Here is a 25,808-nt window from a genome sequence, read left to right as displayed (position 1 = left end):
GCTCCTGCCGTTTAGGCAGTGTGCGAGAGACAGCGAATGGTATAAATACACGTAATTTTATACACGATCGCAGACGCTTGTAAACAACATCGAAGAATCTGAACAGAGTCCAGTTGGGAAGTTGAGCAGGAGAGGCGCGGTGTAAGGTTTCAGACGGCGCGCTGTCCTGTCCCGGATGAGCCTGCGCTGTTGACAGCACGTCGTCCCCTCTCGCCTTACGTAAGCTGGCGGCCTCCGTCCGACCCACACACTGGCCCGCGGCCTCACTCGTTCTTCACGGACCACCTTCGCCGACTCTCTCACCTCTCCTCCTTACCAGCGATACGCAAGTCTCACAAGAACACTGAGTGGCCTAATGTCGCGGAAAGTCATTAATAGGGAGTCGCCCCTGTGCCAGCTTTCGAGACTGCAGTAGCACGTCGAGGTACGAACTGTACGAGGTGTTGGGCTCGTTCTGGATTCTCTCTGTTACATCTCTTTCAGCCCTACCCAGAACTGTTTCTATGCTGTAGGTGTTGGGTTCGTAGAGCGTACGCAGGTGTCGACAGTTTTCCCGTAGAGCGTACGCAGGTGTCGACAGTTTTCCATAAGTGCTGGATTCGGTGTTACGGTGGGCCAAGCCAAAGCTGTGAACTCATTGTAGTGTTCATCAAAGCCACCTGATGCAACAAAAGAACGGTGACATGGCCATTAACATGGACGTAATAACAGGGTAATGTAACGTCAGAAAGGGGTGCACACATAATGTGTACGTACGGTGCACCGGTCATAGGTCCTTGCAACCGGACAATGGAACTTTATTGCGACACCACGAACGCCTCCTAGACCAGTAAACATCAAACCTTTTTGCGCAAGTACCGGTACTGACATTATGGGGCGGCATCTCCGGCCGCATGTTGACCGATTTTATAAGGGACAGTCGAATGAAATCGAGGCAGATGGAAAAAAAGTAAGTAAACCGTTTATTATCTCGAAAGTAATCACCCTAACTGTTAACATAATCAACTTTCGTAGTCCTGTCGTCGTCAGTTGCATATAACATTACGGCATGTTGATAATTATTGCTTTGGGCCGTCTAATTACAGGTGAATAAAACACCATTTTTGTGCCATACTCGTTTCACCTTCATTCTTTGCAAGGCATCTTCAGTGGCATGTTTCGTGCATGTTGATCTACATGGTGTGTTCTAGTTCCTTTCCTACAGCTGTTTTTCCTGTGGTACCTGTCATTTGAAATTTCGTTTTCACACTTCACACCACTAGGAATTCAACACTCCTTTTGATACGTTTTTCATAAAACATACGAGTATTTCCTTTTTTCCATCTGTCTCGTTTTCATTTGACTGACCCCTTATATTGTTAATTGATAACATACATAAATTACTATGTTACGAGGTCCGAATAGACTAGGGCGCCATAAATCGGTTATCCTTCGACCACTTACTGGAAAGCCGATACCACACTTCGTATCATTTGTGCGTCCCGAGGCTGAAAAATGCAAGTACAGAATTTTCTTACAAGGTGCTCACTGTTTTCCATTTAGATAATATGCCTTCTCTTTGTACACTCAGTTTTTTGAAGTTTCATTGTAAGCATTTGGTCAGTAACATTCATCCATTGCACTTACGTAGTAGATCCGTCGTCCTTACTTCCTAGACTCCATATAGTACGTCATCTCATGTGAACAACGATGGAGAAGAAATCAGTCGTGACTCATTTAATGGAACTATCCTGGCAAATGCGTAAAGAGATTTACGGAAACCAAAAGAGATAGCAATCTGAATTGACATTCCACTCTTCATAAAACTGAAGATGCCTTCAAATGTTAGGTTCAGCCAAGTCATCCCACGGGAAAAATCTAAGCAAACTGTCATGGATCTCATATGTTTATTCTTTCTCACTAAGTGTACCTCACCAGACCACTTCATAGGACTCTTAGCTGCAGGATTGCGTTAAGAATATATTTTACATTTTTCAGTTCGTCGCGTCACAAAAGACGCCATGAAACAAAATCACAGAAAATATTTACTTAGGAACATTATTTTTGAAGAGTGAAATGTCGACACTGACGGCAGATGATTTATTTTAAATTTATTATGCTGGCCTCTTTAGGGGGTATCACTGTGCCATATGAATCATATTTAAGGCGTTTACTGCGACCCATGTATGCATGATCGTGTGCGGTACAAGTTTTGAAGACTTCATAGGACATAACGATACGCACCCAGTGTGCTGCTGAAGACTGTATGGCCCAATACCAGTCAGAGACAATAAATTTAAAAAAATCCAATGCAGGCAGTGTAGAGAACGGAAACATTAAAAATATAGTTCTTGAGTTCCGTGCGACCTGCAGAGCATCGAATATATAAAACAGAGTCCGTGATTAGTCGAGTGGAACGTTTGATAGTCTTCCTGCAATCGCATTTGCATTATGAAGATTTCGCTTTAGGTGTTTAGCCTTCTGATTAATTCGATGCAGTCCCACGCGAAGATTGATAGTACCTGACCAAAAGTATCCGAACATCTATTAGTGGGGATTAATATGGGGTGTGTCCAACGCCTTTGTCACGGCTTGAACTCTGCTGCTTATACTTTCACGTAGACGTCCGAATGTCTGGGGAGCAATGGCTGCCTATTCTTCCTTAACGGCCGAAATCAGGAACTTAGGATGTTGAACGGTGGGGTGTCGAGCGAAGTCAATGTTCTGACTTATCCCAAAAACGTTCTATTCGGTGCAGGTCGGGATTCTGGGTAGGCCAGTAGTTATCAGGAATAGTATTGTCCATAAACCTTTGCCTAACAGATGATGCTTTATGACAGGGTGCACTGTCATGCCGATTCCGAACTCTTCGTCTGTGGTATGCAGTACACAATACTGTAAAGTGTGTTCATATGGACGGCCGCGGTGGTCGAGCGGTTCTAGGCGCTTCAGTCCGGAACCGCGCGACTGCTACGGTCGCAGGTTCGAATCCTGCTCCGGACATGGATGTGCGTGATGTTCTTAGTTTAGTTAGGTTTAAGTAGTTCTAAGTTCTAGGGGGCTGATGACCTCAGATGTTAAGTCCCATAGTGCTCAGAGGCATTTGAACCATTTTTTTGTGTTCATATGCTCCCACGTTTAGCGTTTTCGTAAGGGCAATAAGGACGCTGCACCCTAACCATAAAAAAAAACAGTCCCATACCGTAACAGAACCCCCTCCGTACTTCACTGCTGGCACTACACACGATGGCAGACAATTTTCTCCGCGGATGCGCCATACTGAAAGCCTTCCATCGGATTGCTGCACGGTATAACGGACTGATCATCCCAAACCACTAGTTTCCAGTCGTCCACTGCTTAGTGACGTCTCTCTTTACGCCACCTCAAGCGCGATCAGCATTGCCTACAGTATAGTGTGATTTACGAGGAACTGCTCGACCTCTATACCCCATTCCATAGAAACGGTCATTGTGTTAGCTGTGTTATTGGTGCCACTTAGGAACACAGCGATTCGTTCAGTCGATTTCATGCGATACAGTGCATCTGCGATCCACAATGCTCGAAGGTCCGTGTCCATCAGTATGTAAGGTCTGCCTGGTCTGTGTTTGGCTTCACAATCTCATCGCCAACAGTCGACTTGAGTAGCTTTAGAAGGGAAAGGTCCCTGATGGATTCGTTTCTCAAGTGGCATCCAGTGCCTAGTCCAGGTTCTAAGTTGCTGAGCTCTCCTGACGTGTATATTATCCCGGCGGATCCACCTTTCGTGACATCATTCTGCATTACATAGGGGTGTGCGGCTACTTTTGGTCAGCTAGTGTACATGATAGTGCGTAAGATGGTGGACTGTGCTTACAAGAAACAGCCCGCCACGAGACGCGTTTGGACGCCAGCTTTCCGTGTATCCTGTTGCGCCGCAGCACGCGCCGTGCGTGTGGCTGTGGGTTCCGGCGCGCTCCGTGACCGGACTGTGGCGGGCCGCCGTTTGCGTCACGGGAAGGGCATCCGCGAGGTGCGACGCGAGGAAACCACCGCCTCGCCAGATCCGGCTGTCCGCGGCCGCCACGCTGTTTGTGCCGACTGCTGCCCTCTGAGCTCGCTCCCGTGCTCACGCCGCGGTTTGGCTCTGGAATTTAGCGGCTTACTGTGCGAAGCAGTGCTAACAAGGGAACCTCCCCATTGCACCCCCCTCAGATTTAGTTATAAGTTGGCACAGTGAATAGGCCTTGAAAAACTGAACACAGATCAATCGAGAAAACAGGAAGAAGTTGTGTGGAACTATGAAATAATAAGCAAAATATACAAACTGAGGAGTCCATGCGCAAGATAGGCAACATGAAGGACAATAAGCGCTCAGGAGCGCCGTTGTCCCGTGGTTAGCGTGAGCAGCTGCGAAACGAGAGGTCCTTGGATCAAGTCTTCCTTCAAGTGAAAATTTTAATTTTTTATTTTCAGACAATTATTATCTGTCCGTCCGACCGTCCGATGGGAGGTAACTGCGCCGTAGTATGGGGACGCTACACCTAAACGAAAAAAATTGAAAACGTTAAGAACATGTTTTGACAGAGCACAGGGAAACTGTGAGAGTGTGAAACTGTTGCATTCATTTGTTGCAGTTTATCTGACAAAATCTTTATGTTTTCATCACTTTTTTGGGAGTGATTATCACATCCACAAGAAAACCTAAATCGGGCAAGGTAGAAGAATCTTTTTACCCATTCCCCAAGTGTACAAGTTAGGTAGGTCGACAACATATTCCTGTCATGTGACGCACATGCCGTCACCAGTGTCGTATAGAATATATCAGACGTGTTTTCCTGTGGAGGAATCGGTTGACCTATGACATTGCGATCAAATGTTTTCGGTTCCCATTGGAGAGGCACGTCCTTTCGTCTACTAATCGCACGGTTTTGCGGTGCGGTCGTAAAACACAGATACTAAACTTATTACAGTATACAGAGACGTCAATGAACGAACGGACAGATTATAACTTTGCGAAAATAAAGAAAGTTGAAGTTAACTCTTCACTCGAGGGAAAGCTTGAACCAAGGACCTCTCGTTCTGCAGCCGCTCACGCTAACCACGAGACCACGGCGCTCCAGAGCTCACGTTATCCTTGTTGTTGCCTATCTCGCGCATGTACTAGTCAGTTTGTATATTTTGCTTATTTTTTTCATAGTTCCACACAACTTCTTCCTGTTTTCTCGATTGATTTGTGTTCAGTTTTTCAAGCCCTATCCACTGTGCCGATTTATAACTAAATCTGAGGGGGCCGCGATGGGGAGATCCCCTTGTTACAGAGATCACTCGGTTGTGCCGTCTGCTAGCCTCTTCTTTACTGCAGGAACTCGGCATCCTGGCGAATCTTCTGGGCTGTTTTGTAGCGTCGAAGGACATTTGCTGAAATATTTACCAAAAAAAGGCAGTGAAAATTGCGAATACTACACAGGCGCTATTTTTCCTGGGGTACCACATAACATAGACTTCTGTTTTTAAAATTTTGGCTGATTTTGAGCATGCTTTCTGACAAGAGTAAGCACAAAAAAAAATTACTAGATGCGTACTATCGACATGGCCCGGCTTCGCACGGATAGCACTGAATATCTATGGCCAGACGACTTGTCTGGCGTGGCGGTAATTTATGCACACAAACATTCCTCGTGAATCAGTCTACCTGTTAGTGAAAAATATATCAAAATCCCTACAGTAGCTTCTGAGATAATCCTTCACGTCCAAACGGAAAAATGTGGCAGGGGACTTCATAGTATATATCGATTTATCTACTGAGACTTTGAGGTGTGGTAGTAATGTGTGCTTTTTATGATCGATATTCAACAGACCGTTGAAACTGGTGAGCAGCGATTTCCAAAGGTGCGAAGCCTTGCGCAAAAAAATTTCCGGAAAATATGCTAAATGTGAGCCAGAGACCACTCGCGAGGTGTAGTATAGGTGCCGGCCAGTGTGGCCGAACGGTTCTGGGCGCTACAGTCTGGAACCGCGCGACCGCTACGGTCGCAGGTTCGAATCGTGCCTCGGGCATGGATGTGTGTGTCATCCGTAGGTTAGTTGGGTTTAAGTTGTTCTAAGTTCTAGGGGACTCATGACCTCAGAAGTTAAGTCTCATAGTGCTCAGAGCAATTTGAACCATTTTTGTAGTATAGGTACAATGTTTACTTGGGTATGGATGTGAAACTGCGTTGTCTCCTCAGGCTTGAGCCTCGCATTCAGAAAATTCGTCGTCTGCTTTTGTGTATAGTTTCACAAAGGGCGTTGTCATCTGTCATGTCACTGTAATTCTCTTTTGAGAAGCTGCAATTGCCAGTAAAAAAGTTGTCACGTTTGTGCTGTGAAATTCTTTATTATTTGAAATACTCCGATCGAACTGCTTGAGTCTCTGCACTTAGACTGCCTTTTATAACTGTCGTGAGCTCTCTTTGCTGTGGTGTTCCGGCGTGTTTTATAAGTTTAACTTTTATCTTCTGTAGGTGGGACCAGCTCGAACAGACCACTGTAGAAGTGTTTGATGCAGTGTCCATTATCGTCTGGATTCTCCTCACAAACAAAATGCTTTACAGTGTGATCTTCTATGTCCACGTGTAAACGCCCAGTTCAAAAACTCACGTTAACAGTGACAGCAAAATGTGAAGAAAAATCAGTGTTTTGCGGTTCTGTACGATAATCGCTGGGGTAGGTAAAATATATCCAAGCTAAAGCGAAAATTAAAAACTAATCATGTTTCAAATCGAGTACTAGGCGAAAGCACAAGCACACACTTGCTGCACAGAACTTTCATTTTCGTACAACGTCTCTTCGACTTGTTAATGTTTTATTTGGCGAACAGGAAAGTATCTTTCGAAAGAGCGCAGAAAAGGCACGTTACGACTCTATGGGGAGACAAAAAATCGAATAATTTACTCCCGAGGAACTCCTTTTGTTCTTAAAAAGAAAGGGCTTGGTCTCTCTGCCGAGAGGATCGAATGCGGTAGTTTTTCTGCGTTAGCTCAGGACCAGAAACAACTCTAAAATCAGTATTTCAGTCTGCAGAATAATGTACGTTGTTGTGAACCTTCTTGATGCATAAACGCTATGTGCCAGACCGGGATTTGATGCCTGTTCTTTGCCTTTCATTGACACTGTTTCTCTTCTGGATTTAAATCCGGTCCGACAGAGTTTCAGCGGACTGTAGTTCCTGCCATTGGCACGCAACCATTCACTCAGGTGCTGGGAGGCAGATGTCGCTTTTGTTGCCTAGGGCTGCTGTAATGGATGGTGGTTCTCCTTTGTGGTTTAGCGAACGGCATTTCCGACTAGGACTTACCTTGCATCGGCTGTGGTGCGGTTCCGTATGGAAATGGTGAATGTGGGGGAGCGGACGATTCCTGGAAGCGAGGCATTACAGCAAGGCAGAGGGTGTGCCCGAGTCAGCTGCTGGGCGTCATCGGTGAAGGCCGCTCGGATTAAAGGCGGGGAGGGGGAGGGGAGGCAAGGCGGATGCGAGCCCCGTGGTTGCGCAGGTCACGCTCTGCTGCGGGGAGCCCCCCTCCCCCGCCCCCCTTACCTTACGTAATGCGGCTGCCTAACGGTACGACACGCCAGCCGCCCCCTTATCAGGCTCTTGTACTCCCGGACGCTTTCTTATCTGACGCGCCCCAGTCTAAACGGCCGGCGTCTGCCGCAATCATTTTTCTGCGTTCTCCTATCAGCTTCATTCTACCGCAATTATCTCGCACCTCAGTTTTTCATATTTGTATATTGATACATGCTTTTTGATCGTTGCCTCGCTCGCGTACGGAAAAATAGTCGCAACACAAAGGAGGCGTGTTTCTACACTTGAAAGACGATGTCTTCAAACTTCGCGCCAGCTATTAGCGCCACTATGAGGATGCAAAATGGCTTGTTTTAAATGCGCGCTCTAACGGTCGTGAACCTTTGCTAACTTTGCGAATGGACATAGTGAGTTGTTAGTGACATGACAAATAGTTACAAAGCGATTACTTAAAGGACAGCTCCAACCTAGACTCCCTGTAGAGTCATTCCCCTGACCCCAGACCACCGCCATTTGCGACTTCAGTGATGTCAAGCGAGAATTCATTGTGGGGCAGGATGGAGGTATGTTGTGTTTTATGATGAAAGATGGCTGGTTGTGCCTCGGTGCCAGTGATGGCAGTGCTTTGGTTTCAAGGAGACCGGTTGACGGACTGCAACCAACCTGTCTGTGTGCCAATCACGCAGGACCTACAGCTGGATTTACGATCTGGAGCGCGATTTCAAATTACAACAGCAGCACTCGTGTGGTTATCCCTCGCACCCTGACTGCAAATTTGTACGTCAGTAAAGTGATTCGATATGTCGTCGTTCCATATAACTACTTCGTTCAGGCGACCTCTGGTGTCGGTCAGTTACTTACGACCATGTTCAGATGGCTACTTTTAAATGGTGTATGGCGCCGACCTTAACTGTAGTGAGAAGTGACTGGTGGGGAGCATTTAGATGCTTTCTGAGAAATATTATGTTGGTATGTTTCCATATTTGTAAGAGGTTTTTGTAACTAATAACAGCTTTGTTGGAGGCAGTTCAAAATGGTTCAAATGGCTCTGAGCACTATGGGACTTAACATCTATGGTCATAAGTCCCCTAGAACTTAGAACTACTAAACTAACCTAAGGACATCACACAACACCCAGTCATCACGAGGCAGAGAAAATCCCTGACCCCGCCGGGAATCGAACCCGGGACCCCGGGCGTGGGAAGCGAGAACGCTACCGCACGACCACGAGCTGCGGACGTTGGAGGCAGTAAATGACACATGGGGTTACTTAATTTTCATGCCAAGGAAAACTTGACTGCCAGGCAATTACCATCGAGACATGGAATGCTAGGGCGACTCATTCTTGAGTATTTTGGAGTGTTTGGGATACCCACCGGGTTGGATTAAAGGACGACATCGAAGCAGTTCAGAGGCGGGCTGCTAGACTCGTTAACGGTAGGTTAACTCAGTACCCAAGTATTACGGAGATGCTTCTTGAACTCAAATAGGAATGGGGGAAGGAAAGCGATGGTCTTTTCGCAAGACACCACTGCGCAAATTTAGAAAACTGCTATTTGAGGCCGATTGCAGAACGATTCTTCTGCCTCCAACGTATATTTAGCGTAAGGACCATGAAGATTAGATGGGAGAAATTACGGGTCGTACAGACACTTTTAGACAGTCGTTTCCCACTCGCTCTATTTGCGAGTGGAACGGGACAGGAAATCACTAGTACTGGTGCAGGGTATCATCCGCCATGCACCGTACGGTGGTTTGCGGAGTTCATTGTGCACTCATAGTTACTGAAGAGCACAAAAACAAAAGGCTCGTCGCTCTAAAATTAAAAAGTTAGCCTATTTTTTTAATGTACTTTATTTTTTGTTTGTTTGCGTGCGTGTTGGCTTGTATAAGGTCAGCGATAGGAGCCAGCTTTGTACTGTATTTTGTCGACGAACTCCCGGCCATGTACGTCTTCGCAGGAAACGTGCGCTGTTGTGCGAGTATACTCCCGACGACGGGCTGCTCTGCTGTCAGGAAGTTCCGTAGTTTCTAACTTTGTCCTGACCGGGATTCCTTGCTGGTTCTTCAGATGTTCCAGTTTTCAGTGACGTAACTCATTGACCCACACTGAACTTCGGCTTAGTCACTCAAGTACCACAATTGCTGGCGATTTTGGTAGCAACAATATCTAAGAAATCTATAATAATTTGTTTGGATCAGTGTTTGGTAGGTCGCTGTAATGTAACTTCTAAGCAGCTGCACTTCAGGGGAACACAACTGAAAACGAAAATTGTGGAAATTGTGCGAAAAATTGAATTTTCAATCTTACGCAATTGGTTTAAGAACTAAAATAGCAGCAAAGGCTTGCAACTTCCACAATCTCGCAGTTTACACGGTTCAATCGCTTCCGCCTATATTTGGGTAAGTCCGACTTCATTTTTTCTTAGTGCGGAGCCTTTCCCATCTAGTCCTGTCTTACTGAATGTCCTGCTTGTAATCGTCTAGAATTATTTCCCAGTCTCGAGGTCCACAGTTTTCAGGCCAGTTTATTGATCACCGAAAGTTAGCTGAAAAAGTATAGAGATTGGTATATAGTGTCCCAGGAGGAAGGTACATATTCAGAAATGTGACAGGAATGATCACTGGAAACAAAAAGTCTCGTAAACATGAGCTGTAAAACGCGTTCCTTAAGAGCGAAGAGGACTTGTTCGTCTTTGATTCTGTGAAACACATTTTTTTCTAGTCAACAAGCGCTTATAGCTCTTAAGATAAGCATTGAGCTGGCAAACGACACTCGTTTTCGAACGGGCTCGAAATTTTCCGATACGCCGCAGCGTTCGATACACATCAAACGTGTTCGAACAATCACGTGACGTTCGACTCGCGCGGCGCGAATGCTGGGGATACGCCAGAAACTACGAAATAGCCATAACAACAAGCTATCCCTCTGCTTAGAATTTGGCATTTACGTGAAATAGCATTAAATCTGACTGCTACACAAACTACTGTTGTATTTGAATAAATTTGCAGTAAGAGCTGTCCTAAAGTACCGGTTTGTATGAATATGTAAACACTTAAGCTGATTTTTAACTAAAGGTAAGAGGAAAAGACTATAACATTGTCTAACGGAAGTAACTACGCGGCTGAAGCCAGTGCAATATTTTATTTATTACGAGGGGCTAATTTTCGTGTAAATACCACCGTAATAGTTGGGAAAAACGTTACAAATCAGTTTGAAAACAAGATGACGAAAGGAAACTGAAACAAGGAAGAAATTAATCGAGAATTAAATGCCTAACAAACGAAACGTGTCGTAGTAAACTGACCGTAATATCGCTATCGCGATAATAAATTATAGCTGCAACCCCACTGTTAAAGATAGTTGCCCAGTACCAAGAGAAATTTCGCATATTAGGCAAGATCGTGATTGCAATCCTTCATTTATTAGTCGCCCTTGTTACTTACGACCTGCATCCTAGAAGATATTTCAGTTCGTGTTTCACACTCACTTTCATTCCTAAAACCCATAGTGCGTTAGATACGCGAAGATAGGTCGTGGAGGTTAATACTGATCAACACCAGTCACTAGATCGCGGGGCAATCGAAAGATCAAAGAGAACCCGAGACAATTGCGCCGTAAACCTTTCGTACTGTTAGTCATGTTCAGCCACAACCACAGCCGCAGTACGCATTCTAGAGCCCCTGTTGACCAGATATTTTGTTTCGAATGATCGTTCCTGCCATATCCCTGATATTCTCCCAAAGACACCCACTACGCCAAAATGTAAGGGCTTTAGGAAACTATTATTTATTATTTTATTAAAGGTAGCAACCAGCCGCTTTGTTACGTATTTTTATTTGAGCTAATACGCATTTCGGGCTTTCGCTCATCTTCAGTTAGCGCAATACGTATTTGATTCTTCAGTTAGTACACAGTTGAAACACAGACAGCAAACTGCATGCTGCAGCCCCTTTCTACTCTACTTTCTGTTATTCCGATTCATGCCCTTACGGATGTGGCACTAACTTTTTTTTAACTCTTTTGCACAAAAACAGCATAGTATCTAATTTATCATCGACTGATTGCTGTATTTATTAAATTGATATAATCCACAGCCAAGGAGCTCAACAGCCAGTAAAATGGATAACATGGTGTCCATAAATGTTTACCCTAATAACAAAACAATTTAAATCTTTATTGGATACAGCAAATGAAACATGCATTATACCATTTAAGTTTTGAACCTTGCGTAAACATTAATATACTTAAATATTTTAATCCCTTCACCATGTGGACCCCTGGTAACACGCAAGATAGCAAGCCGGTATTCAGTGTCTTTCCATGCAACATGTCTGGTGTGATTGTGTGAGTGGCATTTCTAACGCGTTGTTGCAAAGTTACATTATCAGGAACCGCTGTTTTGTACACAATGTTTCACATACCCTCAAAGAAAGGAATCTAAGGGGGTAGCGTCAGGTGATGCCGGTGGCCATGGAATTGGGCTGTCCCTGCAAATGTTTGGGGAGGGTTTCATTAAGAAAATCTCGGAGTTCTAGAGCCCAATGAGAGAGAGCGCCATCTTGCTGAAAGACGATGGTGTCTTGCATATCCTGGGGAACGGCATAATTCACCATTTGTTGGTGAACATATGCACGTACAATGCTTTCAAGGAAGAAAAATGGGCCATTGACTCGATCACACATTAATCGGCACCACACTTTAACTTTTGGATTGCCTCGGATCTGTTCTCGTACATTAGGATTTTATGATCCCCAGATCTCGCTATTGTGGCGATTAACTGAGCCACGAATATGAAATGTATCCTCACCAGAAAAACGAACACGCTTAAAGTAATTATTGTTCTCATCTAAACGGTTCAGCTTGTCCCTTGCAAATTGTTCACGTTTTGGGCGATTATGTGATTGTAATGCCTGAACAATTTGGACCTTACAGTTTAAGGTTTTTGCGAACCACTTTATGCACGATACTCTCTGACACTTGAAGCTCCAGCGAAGCTTGTCCAGTCGGGCCGAGCGGTTCTAGGCGCTTCAGTCCAGTCGCAGGTTCGAATCCTGCCTCGGGCATGGATGTGTGTGATGTCCTTAGGTTGGTTAGATTTAAGTAGTTCTAAGTCTATGGGACTGATGACCTCAGGTGTTAAGTCCCATAGTGCTTAGAGCCATTTGAACGATTGGTCCAGTCAATTTCTGTGGCGACCTCATGAATGCGGTCTGAACTGCCTGCACAGTCTGCTCCAAAACAGATAGTGTGTTTCTGCTTGTGCGTTTCTGAACCATCCACGTTCTCATTAATTTGACGTTAAGTGCTTTCTTGCCATAGTAGGACAGAAAGTTTCGGTGCACAGTAATCGGTGATTTGGTTTCTGCTAGCCACACAACACACTGAGCTTTCACCTGGGGGGGGGGGGGGGGGGGGGGAGGAGGGGGAAGCCACTTTTACGATGTAGCTCAGACAGCGAAAGTGTTGAATGAGACACAGCTGTGCAGAAACTTCACGGGTTCCTTAGTAGATCTCTAACAAGAAACAAACGTTATCGTCATAAATATAATAAATATTTAATTTTGAAATGAGGGTAAACATTTATGGACGCTCCATACTTCAGGAAGCTGTTGCTATTTTTGGGGGAGGGGGTTCCATTACTGCCAGTCCCACCCTTGTTCTACGACTCGCGCCTTCCTGCTCATCGGATAGCTGTCCGTACGCAGCATTGCGAAAGCTGTGGTGGTGCAGCAGCGATGCAGCTGCAGCACTCACAGGTTTGTCGTGCTAACAGGAGTGCGCTGTCGTGTGTTCGCAGAGCTATGTTGACTCGGTGTGCGGCGTGGCGAGCGGCGAGTCGTGCGACGACTCGAGCTACGACTCCGACTTCGAGGCGGAGGAGGGCCCGGCGGTCGGCGCTCCGCCGCAGGCGCAGCCGGCGGCCGCGGGCGGCGCCGGGCACGGCCAGCACCACGACGTGAGCCGCACCGTCTCCGACACGCTGGGCGCCGAATTCGCCGAATACGTGTCGTGCGAGCAGCCGGCGGCGGCGCAGGCGCAGGCGCAGGCGCAGCACGACCCGGGCTACACGGCGCGCGTCGAGTTCGGCGTCAAGCTGGGCTACTCGGAGCGGCTGGTGCAGGCGGCGCTTCTCAAGCTGGGCCCGGCGCCCGCGCAGAACGAGCTGCTGGCCGAGCTGGTGCGCCTGGGCGCGCAGCACCAACACCAGCACCAGCAACAGCAGCAGCAGCTGCGCCAGGACCCCGCGCTGGCGCTCGCGACCGAAGACGCCAGCCTCGCGGTCGCCTGTCCGGGGGCGGCGGTGTGTGGCGGCGCGGGGGCGGCAGGCGCCGCAGACCCCGCCGACGACCTGCCGCTGCCGGCCACCACCGCCCCCGCCGCGCAGCCGCAAGTGCCGCTGCGACCCATCGTCATAGACGGCAGCAACGTCGCCATGAGGTACACATCCCACTGCTTTCTCTCGATAGTGTCTCACTAGTACGCCTACGTCACAACCGTGCCGTGGGCACGGCGAGTTAGGCCTCTGCCAAGGGTGCGTACAGCGGGTGCAAAAATTACAAAAAAAGATATATGAGAATTAATCGGAAGAGGTGCTTTAGTTCTTCTACTCCCCTCTTGTATTATCCGCCTCATGCTCATTTTGAGCAATGGAGATCCTGTTGTTACTTCATTGGGGTATCATCATCATCATCATCATCATCATCAGGCTTTTCTTCCAGCGGGCCGGTTCAAAAATGGTTCAAATGGCTCTGAGCACTATGCGACTTAACTTCTGACGTCATCAGTCGCCTAGAACTTAGAACTAATTAAACCTAACTAACCTAAGGACATCACACACATCCATTCCCGAGGCAGGATTCGAACCTGCGACCGTAGCGGTCGCTCGGCTTCAGACTATAGCGCCCAGAACCGCACGGCCACTCTGGCCGGCCCAGCGGGCCGGTTAGGAACGTTGTGAACGATATGTCTCCATTGATTTCTGTCCTGGTATAGCTTTTCTCTGTCCACTGCATCCCACATTACTCCTTTTACCTTGACGCCTTCATTAACGGCGGCCGGATTGGCCGAGCGGCTCTAGGCTCTACAGTCTGGAACCGCGCGACCACTACGGTCGCAGGCTCGAATCCTGCCTTGGGCATGGATGTGTGTGATGTTCTTAGGTTAGTTAGGTTTAAGTAGTTCTAAGTCTAGGGGACTGATGACCTCAGAAGTTAAGTCCCATGGCGCTCAGAGCCATTTGAGCCTTTATTAACCTGGTCTGTCCATCTCTTTCTATGCCGCCCTACGTGCTTTTTCCCCGTACCCCTGTCTCCAGATAATGACATGGAGGCGGGTGCATTCGTTTCAATCAATCTTACAGCGCTCATTCTTCCCACCGTGGTCGAACTCACTTGCAGGTCGGTTCTTAAATATTCGTCGCCCCCCCCCTCCCCCCCCTCTCTCTCTCTCTAAGCTGACTTAAGAAACTTGATTTCATCGTACGCCTGTATCTGACACTCTTATTTATGACAGGGGTCTGCAGAGTATACTTCATGATTGGCAAGAGACAGGTTTTATATATTACTTTACGAATGAGTTGATGTGTTAAATATTTCTCGTTACACACGGAAACGAGAAAAAGTTTCGGAAAGGTTTGAAATTATGCGTAAAGTTTGTTACAAATCGCTAAGTGCTCTCAATCTCAGATACTGGATGAATTTGGTGTGGCTATTGACGAGCCGTGAGTTACTCTATTTCAAGGCATATACACAGTTTGTAACTGCAATACTTGTCTCACTGTGTTAAAGCTTAACGTTAGATTCTATCTCTTAACGAGTAGATTATGACAGCATTTAAATCTTAAAGTTCGATCAATAATTGTAGGAAATATTTCAAATGAAATTTTTGTTGCCTCTGTTGGCAATCTGCAACTGGGACAGTATTCCATGAACCACGAATAGGGTTGACCATTGCATTGCTTAAGCATGTGGTGTCGTAAGACCACTGAAAGTTGGCCTTCCTTATGCATTACGTATTTTGTTGTTGTTCTAGCGAGAATGAAACTCTGGCGCGCATAAAAACAAAGCTTTGAAAGTCTTAAATTTCTTTCCTAATCACTGTACTAAACTTTTAAGCCATGTAGTTATTGTATCAAATCTTCGACATTTGGTTTTGCTGTGGTTCTTTCCTATTAAACATACTAAAAATGTTATAGAATTTATTAACTCTCCGAACTACAGAAAGTTACCTTTACAGGGGGGCGGGGGAACGTAGCTTCGGCAGTTCTGTCGGTGGCGCAAGACCACCCCAATACGGCTGTGGTCTACATCAGCTCTGCAAGTTGCAGTGAATCGATTTTACACCACCACGTTTCGTCGTCGGTACTGATGGGCAGAAGGATATTGAGATTAATCTATACCTTTATGATGGTGTGAAGTTTCGCCAGCATCTCATTTATCTCTTGACATTTCGGAGGAGATCCTGCGCACTTGGCACATTATTGTCTTTATAGTAATTCATCATCGTTCTTCGAGAAATGACTTGCCCCCCCCCCCCCCTCCCCCTCCCCTTTCCTTCGTTTAGTACAAATTCAGCGACAAACATATGTTGCCTTTTCCATCTCTTCGAAAGTTTCTGCAGTGATTGAAACAAAATTTGTCACACGCTTCAATGATATTATTTTTTTACGTTTGCATCTATACCTTGCAAGTTACCGTATGGTGTGTGGCGGAGAGTACTTTGCTAATCACCGTGTTTCTCCCTCCCCGCCACCCCGCCACCCTTCCACCTTACCCTATTCAAGTTGCGGATGCTGCGCGGGAGGAACGATCGTTGGGAAGCCACTGCGAGAGCTCGAATGTCTTTAATTTTATCTTCATGATCTTTTCCGCGATATATACGTTGCCTGAGGAAGCTAGATTTTGGTTGATTCTTGGGCTCTTGTAGCGTGTCACTGTAGTTCGAAAAGAATCTTCGTAACGCTTTCGCGCTTAATAAAGAAACATGGGCGTTCCTTTACATATTTACTATTTCATAGATCAATCCTATTTCGTAAGGGTTTTAGACAGACGAACAGTGCTCTAGTATAGGTCGAACGAGGGTTTTCTTAACCACCTCCTCCGTGGATGGACTACACTTCCTGAGGATCCTCCAGCTGAATCTGTTTGGCATCTGCTTTTTCTGTAGTCACTTTTATGTGGTCCCTGTAGTAACAGTTATTTTTGCAGACTAACAGTGCAGCGGTGATTTCATTAAGAGCTATCTATTAAATGAAAGAGGAGTCAATACCGTTGAAATGTGGAAGAAATTCAGATGGCTTAAAATATCTTTTGTGAATTGCTACATTGGTCATAAAGTCGAGGCATGGCAGTTCCAATGCGCAGCCAGTGGTGGTTGCCACGAGGTGACGTGAACTTGGAAAACTCACTCAGTTGTCTCCTGGAAATTCCAATGAGTACTGCTGTGACAGTATTTGATTGCATCTTCCGTAAGTCTGTCAGCTATCTCTAATGTTCATAATTAAAACTCGAATGCTAATTTCGAACTGTGACGGTACCTCAATCTAATATTTGTATTTGAATCCTTCGCAGTTCCGGGATGAGACAGAGCAACGTTCTGGGATTCCAGCGCAGGCGCAATTCTTTCAGGAGAACTTCTAAAGCAAGATTGGTTTCGTAAGAAGTAACGTTCTGATATTTGCTAGAATCCCTCCCAGAAAGATTATGCTCTGGTACACAACGGGGAATGGAGTCAATTGCAGTATTGCAGGGTGCAGCTATTTGGAACATCTGTACATCGACGCAAACTGAATTATCATTGTTGTGAACAGTGCGGAGCCACAGAAGCTATTGTCTACAGCAACAGCGACCCCACTTCGTAGCTATAACGGCACCCTTAGCACTACTTGCAGATATTTTTAAATCCTATAAACTGTTTCGCCAGATGCAATTACAAAATCTTTATAAAACCGTTACAAATATTGGCACTTCCTTCACCAGGCTGCTATGTCGCACTCTCAATATATAGGCTCTTAAATGAAACGTACACATAAGTGGATCATTGGAAAAATGACTGACTGAATGGTCTGAACAAGGTAATCCAGTGACTGAAACACTGCACCTCACGGGTAGTATCAACCTACAGTCAGCTGAAGCGGATTTGAGAGTTGTTGGTGGCGATCAGTCATGTTTTCAAACGCCTCCTCTGTGACGTACGGAATTACTAATTGTGCTTTGAGCTCCTGCAGCGTCCAGTTGGAGATGTTTGAGTTAATCTCTGGGCTGCCCCATAATGTTCCTATTTGTACAATGCTCTCGTTCCGGCAGCGCGCTTGTGTAGTAATGACAGTGTGGTTTTAAAAATGCCTGAGGCGCCTGCACGAGCTTCTAGACATGTCCAAGTCGTCATAATTTATAATTTCTCCGAAGATGTGTGTATGTATTCGGTAGGTACCATATGTGAGACTTGGGGCTGTGTCAGCAACTTTTGCTGTATTACTTCGCATAAAAACTAAATAAATGCGACCTTGAGTGTGTACGCTGGTATTATTACAGAAATTTCACAGCTGTGACCGCGAGGTTTTACACTCGACAACGGTTAAAAGATCCGTTCGACATTCCACACACGAATAATTTACTAAAATTAAACTTCCACTTCTTGAAAGAGCCCCCATGAAAAATGAATGATCCTAGGACAATGAAACTTTGTGAAAACATTTGTAAAGACGTGTGAAAGAAAAAAAAAAAAACTCATTTCAGTTTCCGGAAAAGAGGGATAACATTCGTTAGTTGCCTACTATGTTTACGTTCCAGGTTACAAACTTCTCTCTGTGTGACGATCATTTGCATGCACGACAACCTGGAGTCGCGCTAGAGGCACATTTCACAATTTTGCGCAGCACTTTCCTTACGGTGGGCCATGGAGTGTTCAGACATGTTCAGCTGTCGTCACAGCTCGTGCACTGCTTCAAGATCGCACATTGCGTCCAGAATTCTCAGCTATGGCAACAGCAACTTCTTCAACAATTTGTGGCGCAATTCTTCCAGGAGAATTCCCAAATCTCCAGTTAGTTTGAACTTCCGAACCAAGTTCACCAACCTAGGTGCGGAACTAGCCTCTCCGTATTCCTTTAAGCATCGATGCTCTCGAAGAGTAGTAGTACTACCGCTGATTTGATGAAACAGCTTGATGCGCGAGGCCCTGCTCACCTTGTCCACACTCGTGTTGACTGACTGCAGTAGTAATGCACACTGGTGCTTGCGTTTCAACTCTACTTCGCCGTACCAGTAGAAGTGTCGACACTAACAATAGCAACAACGCAAATCCTGCGCAGAGTCTGAACGTCATTGCTATTTAGTTGGGTACCCATACGGCAAATAGTTTTCACTCAGCTCTGTCTCAAGTAGTGAAAGTTTGATTATAGCCACCCTACATGCTTTGCTTTAAGCGAGATAGGGAAATCAGACAAATGCCCGGATGGTTTCTTTGCGAGGGGCACGACCGATTTCCTTCCCTCACCCGAGCTTGTGCTCCGTCTCCTAATGATCTCGTTGTCGACTGGACTTTAATCATTCTTTCTTCTTCTACGGCGAGGTTTTACACAGTAATCCAACCATCAAGACAACGACAAAAATTAAGATTTCGACGTTGTTTGGGCAGATGGTATAGGGAGAGGCGGCAAGCTTCGTTACCCACAAAAAGGATCGAAAATCGAAACGATCATGCACGACGCTGAATGAGTTGAAGACTGTCTCCGCTCTTTATCCGGTCGCCCTATTTACTCACGCAGCATTTCCTATGTCTTATCATTGATTTTATAGCATACTAGTGAGGTCCGTCCCATGAAGTTTGAACCTCGTCACGCAAGTCCAGCAAATTTGGCAGCATCGGTTGAATGTTAATGCTTCATGAGCATGTCGCATATTGTGACCATTTGTTGAGCTGTGAAGGGATAACGTAGCAAAAAAAAAGACAAGTTTCAGTATTTCATTAGGAAGTGGATGGGCACTGTCGTGTAGGGAAGAGAATATGATAGTAGGCCATCATTTACATTTCCGCGTCCCAGTGATACACATCACAGAGCATTTGCCATTATTAGTAGTTGCAGGCCCCACGACATTACTAGGATTTAGGGAGGAAACACATTGTTGTTTAAAGTGGTCACCATCTAACAAGAAAATAGTTAAATATTTGTGTTTACCCATACATATTTCGACACAGTTGGTATCTATTCCAGTGCCTCATAGATTACATTTAGTGTTTCCTGTAGCAGTCTCTCCATTTCGGCCACAAATATAGAATAAATGCAGCATATTATCGTCCTTTTAGACCTGTTCTGAGACATTTTGTGTGTGTGTGTGTGTGTGTGTGTGTGTGTGTGTGTGTGTGTGTGTGTGTTATTAGCAGGGCTGGTCCGAGAACATTTATCCAGACTCCCCCCCCAAGCCCCAAGACCGTTTTGACGCTTCCACCTGTACTAGATTCATTAGGCTTTGCTCATTGATATCTAGAAGAATTTGTTATTACTATGTATTCATGGTTTGCGTATGATCCCCCAACTTCTCATGTCCCTGATTGTAATCAGCATAGTGACATTGCTTCTCAAGTACAGCGCTAGTGTGCACAAGCATGTATTTTGAACTGCATGCTTGTTGTGACACAATTCATTTTTGTTTGTTTTCTGATGCTTTTTTTATTTGAAAAAATCGTTGTTATATTGCTTTGGGCATTACATCAATGGGGAAGCAGCTTCAAGTATGGAAATGTGACAGCCACGGAATTTATAAATCATCATTAAAATTTGTTTGCCCCCATGAGGTATGAATAGAACCAGTAAAACAGTTTCAAAAGCTGCAGAAATAACCAGTGGCATAGCTCATCTCTTTCTGTGTTCTTTTTTATGTTATCAGATTTCTTGAAATTGTGTGTTGCATGAAGTTCAGTTTGTAAAAATGTTATTTTTGTTTTTAGCCATGGTAACAAGGAAGTATTTTCTTGCCGAGGAATAAAGATTTGTGTGGACTGGTTCAGAGCAAGAGGGCACAAAGATATAACAGTATTTGTTCCAAAATGGCGTAAAGAAGCAGCACGCCCAGATAATCCAGTTACAGGTGAGAGTATTTGAGGTGCAATGTTTACACTATTGTTATTACTATGAGTTGTAGAAATGTTAGAAACTATAGGATTTTGAAAATTTCATAGTTTAACACATTTTCATGATGCTTATTACTTGCTTAAGTAAAGAAGTATACCATTATAATACATAACTGAAGCTTAGTATTACTTCTTGTTCAAAGGGAACTGGAATCAAAAGATTTTAACTCATTGATAATGTTTCTAGAACCACCAGTTAAGTAGTAGTATTGAACTGGAACCCAAGATTTCTCCTCCATGTGTAATGTGTGAACAAAAGCTGATTCTTCAAATGGGTTTATTTTCAGATCAAGAAATCCTCACGGAGCTAGAGAGAGATCGTTGCCTCGTTTTCACACCTTCGAGACTGGTTGGAGGCAAACGATTGATATGCTATGACGATCGTTACATCTTGAAGTTGGCATCTGCAGTTGATGGAATTGTTGTTTCTAATGATAATTACAGAGATCTGGTACAAGAGAGCCCAGAGTACCGAAAAGTTGTTGCAGAGCGAATTCTCATGTATTCTTTTGTGAACGACAGGTATGTAAAGAGATGTTTCAGTTAATAACAAATATATTTGCATCCAAGTGCTGTGTAATATAAGTTTCACAAATGGATTGTTACTTTCCATAAAATTTCTTACCCAAGTTAACTCTAGAAATAAAAGCCATGTTCAGTTACATATGTTTAGTTCACACTATGCAACAAGGTGAAATTTGGAATGTACGATGATCTATATCAAGTACATTATTTTTATTGTGAAAGTTCCATGGAGAACATTACTTTGAATTTGATTTACCTTGAAGTAATACCACATAAGCCTTGAAATTGCACAGCACTATAAAGTGATTGACCACAATCTGAACTTCAACAAATCCCTTCAAACTCATTGCTCCACAGTCTTATATACTGACACTTTCACAAACAATCCTTCGATTTTTCTATGTCTTTTGAAACTTTATGCAACTGGGTACTGTATCATAATTTCTTTGCAGATTCATGCCACCTGATGACCCACTGGGACGTTCTGGTCCAACATTGGATGCTTTTCTTCGTATGCAGCAACGTGGTGACCCTCCTCCACCATGTCCATATGGTAAAAAGTGCACTTATGGAAACAAGTGCAAATTCCATCACCCAGAGCGTGGCCCACTTCCACATAAATCGGTCACCGAGCGACTTGTTGAAAATGCTCAGCGTCAGTTGCAGGCACGGGGAATGGAGAGTCGTGACTGCAGCCCTGGTGGGTTGAAGAGAGAAGAAATCTCTCTTTTTCTTTCTGAATAAGATAAAGCTGTAACACTAAATATTGTTTCTAAATTAAGTGCAGTGAAAGGAACCAGATTACTTGTTTATGAATTATGTAATTTCCTTGAAGTTTGAGGTGAGCCCTCAAATATGGTGCGTAAAAATGATGGGTGATAGGAACTGGCTTGTTCATGTAAAAGTAAGTGGTTTCATAGGTGTGGGAATTCTTAGTTAGTTACTGCTGATGTTACATGTTATTACACATATGTAGTGAGATGGTCTATGCAGAACCCCCCCCCCGCATTCGGGAGGACGACGGTTCAATCCCGGGTCCGGCCATCCTGATTTAGGTTTTCCGTGATTTCCCTAAATCACTCCAGGCAAGTGCCGGGATGGTTCCTCTGAAAGGGCACGGCCGTCTTCCTTCCCTAGTCCGATGAGACTGATGACGACGCTGTCTGGTCTCCTTCCCCTAACCAACCAACCAACCCCCCCCCCCCCCCCCCCCCCTCACACACACACACACACACACACACACACACACACACACACACACACACAGGATGGTAGCTTTAATTGCCTGTCTCATAATTCAGAAGCAAAGTGTTTATGGACCAACATTGATACATGCTTTTCTTGTTGCCTTTAAAAGGGGAATATAATCACTAAATGTTACCTACTTTTTTTAATGCACCATGTATAATTTAAACATCAAGGAAATCAATCATTAAGCCTATTGACAGTAATTATCAATGATTGTTACAAATCATGCAATTTTTACTCAAGTTACAGACAAATTTTATTACGTAGCACAAGTACAGTCAGACTTTAGTTTTAGATACACAACTGCATGGCATCTAAAATTTGTATTTCCGTATTCCTTATTATGGAGGTCAGGAATAGCACAAAAATGATATAGTACTTGTTGGTCTAAAGTCCCACAATATACACAAGTAGCCTTAGTTTTTGTGTCCTCTCTCCAGTCCAATCTTTGTATTTGACAGGTAATCCACTACTGTTGTTCGTCATAGACAAGATAGATAAGAAACAACAAGAAAAATAATCACTAAGATCTGACAATACAACAGAAACATTATTTCAGCATTAGTCATAGACAGTTAAAAAACAAAGTAAGCTGAAAAATTATTATTCTCTTTTTTTTTTTCAGGCACACAACTCAAAGGTAAATCTGTGAGCCTTCCTTTGCCAGAGCATTCTGATGCTTTGGCAACACAACCTCGAAAGATTCCTCTGGCACGAACTAAATCTACTGCTCCAACGCCTATTGTTCCTGTCTCTCTCACAGAGCAGTCAGCAAAATCAGGTAATGGATGCACCGTTCCAAAAAGTCGCAGTGTGGAAAATGTCGCAGCACAACAGCACCAGACTCCTGAAGTTGGGTATGCCACATACCAACAAATGTCTGGACCTCCACCTACTCCCTATGGCACATGGGGCAACACGTGGAGCACTCATGGGCAGCAGTTCCCTGCACCGCCACAGAGGTTGGCACCTGAGCCTGCAGAGAGCCCCCCTCCTGCACAGGAAGCTGTGGGATCAGGTGTCAATCTTCACCGGAAGCTCCAGAGGCAGTTGACGCTGAACCCTGCATACGATGCAAGACTTTTCCAACTGCGAGGACATGCTTACGGAAGTGGCAGTAGTGGACCTTCGTCACAAGCACCACAACAGCATCGACCATTGGCAGCACGCCACAGTGCGGGTGGTGGAGTGCAGCCACAGTCGTCACAATCACCGTCGCCATCCTGGCACCAGAGTGTGACACGCATTGCATCTGCGCCAGACACTTGCCGCCACTGGAACACACCCGTTCCACCCCCTTCGGGTCCGGGGCCCCGACACGTGCATCGCCACAGTTCGACTTCTGATCCTCAGCTGAATTTGAGTGATGCCCCTCTGCCTGTACCCTCAAATCTACCTGTGTGGCTCCCACCTGCACCAGTGCCATCTGTCGTTTGGCCACCTCCACAACACATGCCACCACCACACCAGCAGTTCTCCTCCTCCGGTACGGAGGATGCCAGGCGCCGGTTACATTACCATCTGGCATCAATATTCCCTGAGGAACAGGTCCAGAAAGCTATGCAGTTGTATCCAGATGAAACAAATCCACAAAAGATATGTGCTGCAATACTGTCTATGTTTCCAAAACCGTAGAAGTTTGGAGGTCATTTCATTCATTCGTTCATTCCCTGTGAGATGTTTTAAGTGTTAGATTCAGTATATGTGTACTGGATTGACAGTTTTATTTGGCTAACTACTGCTGTTCAGATTAAATCACAAATTTCATGCATGAACTCCAAGGCAGAATTTTGAACATTCTGTGACTGTTTGGAGGCGAGACTAAGTACTGCTTTTTTAAAGATGAAAGATGTCACTGTACATTAGTACTTTTGCCATACATTGTCCATTATTGCTTCAACAATATTTTAAAAGTCTGGTTTTAATAATTAATGTGTGTTTTGACACTTACTTTGGTAAAAATTGATAATGCATTACAGACAAATTGGTGGCTAGTGACCTAGGTGGATGTAGTGCAAATACATTAGCAGTAATACGAGAACTGTCGTATTGAAACACAAAAGCATTATGTCAACTAGTGCAACACCTAGCTGATGAGTAGTGCAGTGAAATTAATTTTCAGTGACAACTGAATTTTTATTTTTATTAAGTTATTGAAATGACTACAGTTATGTGTGTTTTAAACCCGAGGTGGAATTGGAGAAGCGAATAACTGTAAACAGTCACCAACAGTGTCGTTCAAGATCATTGTTGGGTGGATCTTGTGTAACTAACATTAATAGCAAGTATTTAACATGATTTGATATGTAGAGAACATGATTTGGAAAGTAGCGCTTTGTCCTAGGTCATTTGCTAGCTTTTTGTCTCTGAGAGAACAAGCTGAAGCAGTTTAGTTGTGACACAACTGTGAAATCTTAGGAAGGAGCATATGGTTATACTGACAGATTGTCAGAACATTTGGAGACAAAACATCTTTTTCAAATTTACTTTGTACTACTATCTGTTTTGCTGTATTATAAGAATCATTAATGTTTTACATCTGAAGTGGAAAATGGTTTGATCCATGTGAAAGACATAGTTTCTTCTTTTTGTCTTTGTAGTAAATGTAAACTGTATATTCCTTCAGTTAAAGAAGGGATTATTTTGATGCAAAATACTCACTTTTGTGAAATAATGAGATATATTGTCGTATCTTATTCCTGACCTTGTTATTTAAGGTCTGTTAACAAGTTCTTTTTTTAAGAAAAGAAATAAAACATAATAGTGTGAAAGGCATTGTTGTCTGAATTCAATCATTCCCACAATAGTATCATCTTTACCAATATTGGCACATTAACTGTGTTACATTTAATGTAAATAGTGACTGACCCATTCATTAGCTTGTTGTTTAATCTCTTAATACACATTATTGCTGGGGATGCGTCCACACCACCGTTTATTGTAATCAAAAATTAAAATCTGGTGCCTCAGTTGTAATCTGTTAGATCTTTAAAAGAGTCACAAGTGATGACTGGTGCCTTCTCTCCAGTCACCTCATTTTAATTGGCTGAGATTTGACTAGTATATTTTTAATTAAAAGATTGACTATGTAAAATTATACATTCTTAATTATTAAAAGCATTAATGAAAATCATCACAGTTCAAAAGGTAGGGGATGGCATGATATGGGCTAAAGGGGAGGCACAGGTATTCTTAACTGAATTTTTATTTTTATTTGGATATAATTGTAGGGGTAACAAAATAAACACAAAGTTTTAAACTATGAGGCTGTGTCGCTTCACTTTACTATTTGCCAGCACGAGCATAGGTAAAAGTTCTATGAATGTATTCCTGACATAAGTATGCCCTGAAATACATGCCACATTTCAAGGTAGGTAT

At 44.3% G+C, this 25,808-nt stretch overlaps 1 protein-coding gene across 3 annotated transcripts in view; it reads left to right on the top strand.

Annotated features, from left to right (window-relative positions):
• Nucleotides 1-25,205, top strand: part of LOC124595156 (probable ribonuclease ZC3H12D) — a 580,746-nt gene extending 555,541 nt beyond the window's left edge. For all 3 annotated transcript variants that reach the window (XM_047133759.1, XM_047133761.1, XM_047133760.1), the window contains exons 2-6: nucleotides 13,324-13,964; nucleotides 20,475-20,614; nucleotides 20,945-21,179; nucleotides 21,635-21,882; nucleotides 23,056-25,205. In XM_047133759.1, the coding sequence (XP_046989715.1) occupies nucleotides 13,324-13,964; nucleotides 20,475-20,614; nucleotides 20,945-21,179; nucleotides 21,635-21,882; nucleotides 23,056-24,065 (2,274 nt within the window). In that variant the 3' untranslated portion in view covers nucleotides 24,066-25,205. The remainder of the gene's footprint in view (nucleotides 1-13,323; nucleotides 13,965-20,474; nucleotides 20,615-20,944; nucleotides 21,180-21,634; nucleotides 21,883-23,055) is intronic.
• Nucleotides 25,206-25,808: the final 603 nt, after the last annotated feature.

Source organism: Schistocerca americana, chromosome 2, assembly GCF_021461395.2.
Source record: "Schistocerca americana isolate TAMUIC-IGC-003095 chromosome 2, iqSchAmer2.1, whole genome shotgun sequence".
Taxonomy (NCBI): domain Eukaryota; kingdom Metazoa; phylum Arthropoda; class Insecta; order Orthoptera; family Acrididae; genus Schistocerca; species Schistocerca americana.
Note: the sequence above shows the minus strand (reverse complement) of the source record. Positions and strands in the feature narration are given on the sequence as shown.